This window comes from Microtus ochrogaster, chromosome 6 (genome assembly GCF_000317375.1).
Source record: "Microtus ochrogaster isolate Prairie Vole_2 chromosome 6, MicOch1.0, whole genome shotgun sequence".
Classification (NCBI taxonomy): Eukaryota; Metazoa; Chordata; class Mammalia; order Rodentia; family Cricetidae; genus Microtus; species Microtus ochrogaster.
Genome location: NC_022013.1, coordinates 34,045,083 through 34,052,548, shown reverse-complemented (window position 1 = coordinate 34,052,548; position 7,466 = coordinate 34,045,083). Strand labels below are relative to the sequence as shown.

At 37.7% G+C, this 7,466-nt stretch overlaps 1 protein-coding gene across 1 annotated transcript in view; it reads left to right on the top strand.

Moving 5' to 3' along the window:
* Positions 1–7,466, top strand: part of Cdc73 (cell division cycle 73) — a 118,413-nt gene that overhangs the window by 89,382 nt on the left and 21,565 nt on the right. The window contains exons 12-13 of the mRNA XM_005348461.2: positions 1,094–1,129; positions 1,435–1,522. Coding sequence (XP_005348518.1) covers positions 1,094–1,129; positions 1,435–1,522 — 124 coding nt within the window. The remainder of the gene's footprint in view (positions 1–1,093; positions 1,130–1,434; positions 1,523–7,466) is intronic.

Sequence of the window (7,466 nt, the reverse complement as noted above, 5' to 3'; positions counted from 1 at the left end):
GTGCTAAGCTTTTTGCGAGTTCCATAATGTCTCCCTTAATCAAAATATTTCTTTCCATACTCACCATTTCTGTCCTTCCTCCATCTCAACTATCCTGTTCCCTCAAGTTCTCCTCTCCCCTCCCCTCCCCTCCCCTCCCCCCTTTCCAGGTTGATCTCATGTAATTGCAGTATATTTAGATTATATTACCACATTCTTCAGTCTATCATCAGATCTTTCTACTCTCCTAAATGATTTGATTTTTAAATGCTGTTTATTTTTTTTTCTCCTGTAAAGGTCCATTGTCTTGTTAAGTACTCATTCTCGTGTTCTTCATTATAGCATCATACAATTTTTTTTTTAATTAAACCATCTAGATTCCATGTGACATAAGTATTTCAGGCCAGGCGGTGGTGACACACGTCTTTAATCCCAGCACTCAGGAGGCAGAGGCAGGCCAATCTCTGTGAGTTTGAGGCCAGTCTGGTCTACAAGAGCTAGTTCCAGGACAGCTAGGACTGTTACACAGAGAAACCCTGTTTTGAAAAACCAAAAAAAAAAGAGAAAAAAAAAAAAGCATTTCAAAAGATGTTGTGTAGGCAAATAGTAAAATTTGAACGTTCTTTCCTGCTGCATATTAAAAGCAGTTGGCTCACTGCTTTTAATGATCTTTCTGTGACCAAAAATTTAGACATTTTAAAGAAAGAAAAGAACTTAAAAATTATTTCAGATCTTAATCCCCAATAACTTCTTTCTCTTTCCTCAGTTTCCTTACTCTGAATCTACTGTTTTGGATGTTCTTTTAGTACTCTGCTTTTACATTTATAGAAGTGTATTATAAAACTATTTTCTTTGTTAATGAGATCCAGGCATTCATGAACTAACTAATTATACTGTATATATTCTTTTCTTATACTCTGTTATTCTTTTATTCTTTTCTTATACTAAATTATTGTGTAATGCCACAGCATTTTAGTATTTGTAAAAAGCATAAAATGTGGGATGGCTTGTGTTTTACCACCAGTCATATGAATATCAGTATTAAGCTTCCTTTGTAAGTTGGAAATATTTTGTTTTGTCTTTTAGCAGTTGTCATTTTTTTTTCTGTTTACAGTTTCTCAAGCAAGACCGCCCCCAAATCAGAAGAAAGGTATGATTGTGTCTTTTATTTACTTTAGGAGGCAAATGTAGGTGAGCTAGGTTTCAGAATTAGGGCTCATATGTTTGTGCATCAATTTTGGGTATATCTGCTTAGTATTTTACTTGGTGAGAAATAAGCTACATGGGCTATAAATATCTTTGCTATTATTGAAAATTAAAATTTTAAATTTATTTTAAAATATTTTAGCACAAAAGAATTAAGTTTATAAATTTAAAAATTATTACAATACAGAAAGTGATTTCTTTTACTAATAATAATGATTTTTTTTAACCTTTAAATTTTTTTCTTTACAGGATCACGAACGCCCATTATTATTATCCCTGCACCTACCACTTCTTTAATAACTATGCTTAATGCAAAAGACCTTCTACAGGATCTAAAGTAAGTAATTTATAATCCTTATTTTGTTGTTGGTTCTTTATTTTATATATTTTTAATTTTATGTTGTTGTTTTTTTGAGACAGGGTTTCTCTATGTAGCCCTGTTCTGGAACGGTCTTTGTAGACCAGGCTGGTTTTGAACAGTGAGAGCCTACATCTCCCTCTCAAGTACTGGGATTATAGGGGTGCACCACCACTGATCACTTAAAATTTGTTTTTTTAAAATAATCTCTTGTTTTTTATGAGACACTGTTAGCGTTGCTATGTATTCTTAATTGTGTTTTGAGATTATAGTATAATTATATCATTTTCCCTTTCTTTTCTTCTCTCTAAATCTTTCCATGGTACATTTTCTTTATTGTAAAAAGTTTGCTTCATATAGTATATTTTGATTATGCTTTTCCTCTCCCCAAACGTTCCCAGATTCTGCCCACCATCTTACCTACTCCAATATTTGGTGGGTCAGTCAGTCTGTCTTTCTGTCTGTCTGTCTCAAACAAACTAACAACTTATATAGAAATGGAAACTGGACCACACAAGGAAAAGACCAGTAAGACAGAATACCTAAATAAAACAAAATGAGCCAAAAAAGTGTACAAAAAATACTGTTCTTGATACCATTCATGTTCTTGGCATGGGGCCTATCCTGATGTGGTTAATATACTCAGCAAGACTCCATTGAATAGAAGTAGATTTCCCTTTTCCAGTAAGTATCAATTGCTGTAGATAGCGTCTTTTTTAGGGGTAGGAACCCATGTTCACTTCCCAGTCTCAACACTGGGGCCCTTTTGGCTTGAACTGGTACAAACTTTATGTTTGCTGCAATGGTCTCTGTGAGTTTAGATTGTATCAGGAATGTTGCATATGGAAGACAACTTCCTTGGAGTCACACATTGAGTAGGCTCTTGTAATCTTTCCACACCTTCTTCCACATACATCATCCCTGAACTTTAAGGGGACAGGTGTGATAAAGACATCCCATTATGACTTAGTGTTCCAAAGTCTCACTCTCTGCACATTGTCCAGTTATGGGTCTCTGTGTTAGTTCTCATTTACTGCAAAAAGAAATGTCTCTGGTGATGTTGAATGAGGCACAGCTCTATGGGTATAACAATGTCATTAGTAGTCTGTCTTAGTTGCTTCTCTGTTCCTGTTTTGAAATACCATATCCAAGGTAACTTTTAAAGCAAGTGTTTAATTGGGAGCTTGCTTACAGGTTCAAATCATCATGGCTGACAGCATGGTGTTTGCTGGCAGGCAAGCATTACTCTGGAGCTATAAATTGTAGGTAGAAAGGAAGAGTGTGACCCACCCAGACTGACATAGGTTTTTGAAACTTCAAAAATCCCGCTATCAGTGACACACCTCCTCCAATAAGGCCAAAATTTCTAATTTTTCTAAAACAGTTCTAATAATAGGAAACCAAGCATTCAAAAATAGGAGCCTATGGGGGCCATTCTCTTTCAGACCACCACAGAGTCATATTAGTGCTTTGTCCTTTCAGCAGAATAGTAGCATTAGGTCTAACCAGTCTCAGGTTCTTGACCAGTCTAGCAGTTTGATCTTGATTTAACTTTGGTAGAAATTTATCCTTTTTTAGGTTTTCCAGTTCAGTGGAGTACAGATTTTTAAAGTATATCCTCTAGGATTCTGCAGATTTCCTTGATATTTGTTGTGCCGTATCACTTTTCTCTCTAGTTTTATTAATTTGTATCTTTTTCTCTTTGTGTCTTAGCTAATTGGCTAAGAATTTATCAACGTTCATGATTTTCTCAAAGAACCAACTCTTTCTTTAGTTCCTTGTTGTTTGTTTCTATTTCACTGATTTCAGCCCTCAGTTGGGTTATTTCTTGCTGTTTGTGTTTTGTGTGTTATTTCTTCTTGTTCTAGAGCTTTGAGATGTAACATTAAATTACTAATATGAGATCTCTCCATTTTTTTATGTAAGCACTAATGTTTAGAACTGCCTTCATTGTGTCCTATAAGTTTTGCTATACTGTTTTAATTTTCATTCAATTAAAAAGCTTTTAATTACCTTCTTGATTTTTGTCTTGACTTATTTTTTTTTTCCATAGTGAGTTCAGTTTCCATGAGTTTGTTTATTTTTTGTTGTTGCTGGTAGGTAGTTTTCATTAATGGTCGTCAAATAAGATACAGGATATTTTAGTGTTCTTGTATTTGTTGAAACTTTGGGTTTTTATTATCTCCATTGGGAAGATGTTTTTCTAACATTCTGTCATTAGATGTTAATTAGTCTTTTTACCATGCAGCGTTTAATGTCCTTTCTATGGTCTGTACATTTAGTGTTTTGTTTATGTGTTGTGAGGAAATTTCTTGTCCTTTTTGGTATTTTGTGTATTGTATATGTTCTTGTACTTTGAAAGGCACATTCTTGGTTAGTTTGGGCAAATTTTTTGTTAAAACTATTTTCTGTGCATTTGGCTTATGTTTCTTCTCTTTAGGTTAATCATAATTCATAGGTTTGGTCTTTTCATAGTGTCCCAGATTTATGGACGTTGTGTGCCCTCTCTTCCCCCCATTTAACATTTTCTTTGACCGCAGTAAACATGTTTTTCTACCTTGTCTTTAAGACCCAATATTTCCTCTTCCATCTCTTATAATCTGTTGATGACATGTACCTCTGAGGTTTTTCTTTAGCATCCTAAATCTTTTATTTCTACTTGGGTTTTCTTTACTGATTTCTATTTCTTACTTAAATTCTACTTTTCTGACTTGATTGTTTTGATAATTTCGTTCAACTGTTTTTACAGACTTTATTAAGGGATTTATTTATGTTCTTAAGAACCTTGACCACATTTTTACTTACTGTTTTGAAAGCCTTATCTTGTGATTATATTATATTTTTTTCAGGTCTTACTGCAGTAGGACTTCTGGTGGAAGCATGTGATCTTGGCTGTTCATGTTTATTTTTTTGTGCTTGTGTCTAGGCACCTGGAATTCTGATGTTTGAAGTGTTTCTTGATAGAGATATCTGATCCTGTTGGATGCGTGGTCCATTCTTTGGTTGCTATTGTCCTTGGATCTTAGCCAAGTGTGGTTGCTGTGGGGTCCCTGGTAGAGAGTCCTGCATGTCGGTATAAAGGATTGGAAATGGCATGGAGCAAAGGCTGGGAGGGGCTATGGGAAAGAGCTAAGGATATTGGGTTGGCAGCAAGAGAGTCCCCAGGAGTGGGATGTGGTGAGAGGTATGGGGATCCTACGAGCAGGTTGCAGAAGGTCAAAAAGTAAGTCTGAAGATGTAGAGATGAAAGGGCTAGGGATACCTAGTGTAGGAGGGTCTTCTGTCTATGTGTTACTTTCATTGGTTAAATAGACTGCCTTGGCCTTTCGATAGGGCAGAAAAATTAGGTGGGTGGAGTAGACAGAACAGAATTCTGGAAGGAAGAAAGCAGAGTCAGAGAGAGCCGCCATGGAGCCAGCTGCCAGGTCAGACATGCTGGATCTCTTCCGGTAAGCCACAGTCACATGGTGACATACAGATTATTAGAAATGGATTAATCAAGATATGAGAGTTAGCCACTAAGAGTCTAGAGCTAATGGGCCAGGCAGTGTTTAAATGAATACAATTTATGTGTTGTTATTTTGGAGTTTAAGCTAGCTGGACAGCGGGACACAGCCCGCTGCTCTCCTCCTTAGAATAGGTACCTACATCTACAGGTGGAATCCCCAGTGAATTGAGTTGGGTTTGAGGAGGATCTCTTGCAAGCAGTCCAAGACTTAAGAGTATGTCTGGGAAGAGTATAAAGGGGGACAGGGATGAGACTGGTCTACCTGAGTTCCAGCTCTGTGTGGCTACTGGGGATCCATGGTAGAAATGTTTCTGGGGGCATTGGTGGGTAACATAAACAGATGGAGATGGCTGGAATGGAAGGGCGAAAGGGTAGGTGGTAAAGAGCCAAACTGAGTCTGCACCATAGGCAGTCCCCATGGAATGCAGCCTCCTGGAAGCAAGCTGCTAGCTATATCACTGAGAGTGAAAAGGAGAGATTGTAGAGGAGGACAGGAAGGATAGTGTAAATCACCTGAGTCACAACCAGGTGTGGCCCCTGGGTTGGGGGGGTGGTTCCAGGTAGAAAGTATTTCTGGGGATGAGTGAGTGACAGAAAGGAATGGAGATAGGATAGAAAGGGAAGGTTCATTGTGTAGTTGTTATTGATCAAAAATTACTTACTTTGGGAGAGAGCAGTTTTGCCTAACAGAATGCTGAAATGAAAGTTTTCAAAATTGTAATCTTCATTATTTGGATCCTTTAGAGCAGTGGTTTCAACCTGTGGGTTGCTGCCTTTTTGTGGGTCAAATGACCCTTTCAGAGGGTAGCCTAAGACTGTCAGAAAATACAAATATTTACTTATAATTCATGACAATAGTGACATTACAGTTATGAAGTAGCAACTTAATATTGTGGGTGGCGGATCACCATAACTGTCTTAAAGGGTTACAATACTAGCAAGGTGAGAACCACTGCTTTAGAGACAGTTACAGAAATTTTTAGCTGACGGAGAAGGATACTCGTTAAAAAAATGTTCAAATGTGATATTAGATAAATACAGGAATGGGAATACTAAATAAAACTGAGTTTTAAAAGTATAGGAGGAGTGTTAAAGATGAAAAAAAAAAAGACCCACTTTCTTGTGGTTTATGCTGCTATAAAACTTGTATTGCTCATGCATCTAGTGTCTGCTAAATCTGTCTTTACTTGAGTAGCTTCCCTTCTTTGTGTACCAAGACCCTCTGCTATCCGTACTTATATTGTCACCTGTGGGCTGGTCCAGTTGTTTCTCCCTCCAGGGGACTTCCCAGATCATACTCTCTGGGGCTTGCTAACTCTATATGGAGGATGCTCCTAAATGTGTTGGAATAGTGGGGAAGCAACCACAGCACTTAAGATCTGTCTGTATAGGCAGAGGATCTGACTCTACACTTTACACTTTCCTAAGTATTAATCAGCCCAATGAAGGGGTGTACTTAAGAGATCCTGGGCTTTGCAGCAGTAGAGGGTAAATAAATAGGTGACTCCAGAGGATGATCTACCTGCTGGTCCTCAAGGTGGGTCAGAGCCTGAGGCATAGGACCCAGTCTCCTGTGTGGTTCTTAGTGGATAAGTTTGGTTGGTTGGTTCCCCGCCTTCAAGGGAAGTGTTAAGCACTTTACTTCCTGCGCCCAGTCTTCTATTCCTGCACATTTTACCTTGTGGAATTCTGTCCCTCCGCTAGCACAGTTGTTTCCTAGTGCTGGCTCTCACTCTGTTGTAGCATGGTAAATTTAGGCTCCATGACTCTTGGATGTTCCCTGTCCTTAGTGCTGCTTATTTCTACTGCTGGCTCAGTTTTTAATAATAGGATTTCTCTTAAGTTGGTGCCTCAGCTATTCCTGAACCATGTAGAATAGCACAATGGTATTTTTCTCTAATGCTGATTTGCTGTGAAGAGGAGTTACTGTCTCACAGCTAGACTTGAAACTTGTGAGGACTTGGACTTGTCCTTAGGTTTGAACTGCCAGGGTACTTTTACTATCTCCACTGCTTTTTTTTAGATGGGGTTTCTGCTTTCTCTCCCTATTGGAGCTGTTTGGCTTAGTTCTTTTCAGCATGCTTCCCATCTTTTTAAGGTACTTTTAGTCTGGACTACAGTATGTTCTTTTTTGTGCTGACTCTGTGAAAAGTCTAATGGGTCACATGGAGATTAAGTTTACTCTCTTACCCAGAAGTCCTGGTCTTTAAAACAGACAAAAAAAACCCCTCATGATCTGAACATGACTTTGAGAAATTCTAGATTGAAAGCATGCCGTTCTAGAGTGATTGTGTATGTCTGTTTTTTTTTTTTTTAATAGGTATTCTGAGAGTACCTAAAGTCTTAAGTTGGTTATTGAATTCAGTTCTTCAGTTAAGGGTTTTTGGTTCATTAGAGTAATATAAATTTAACTTT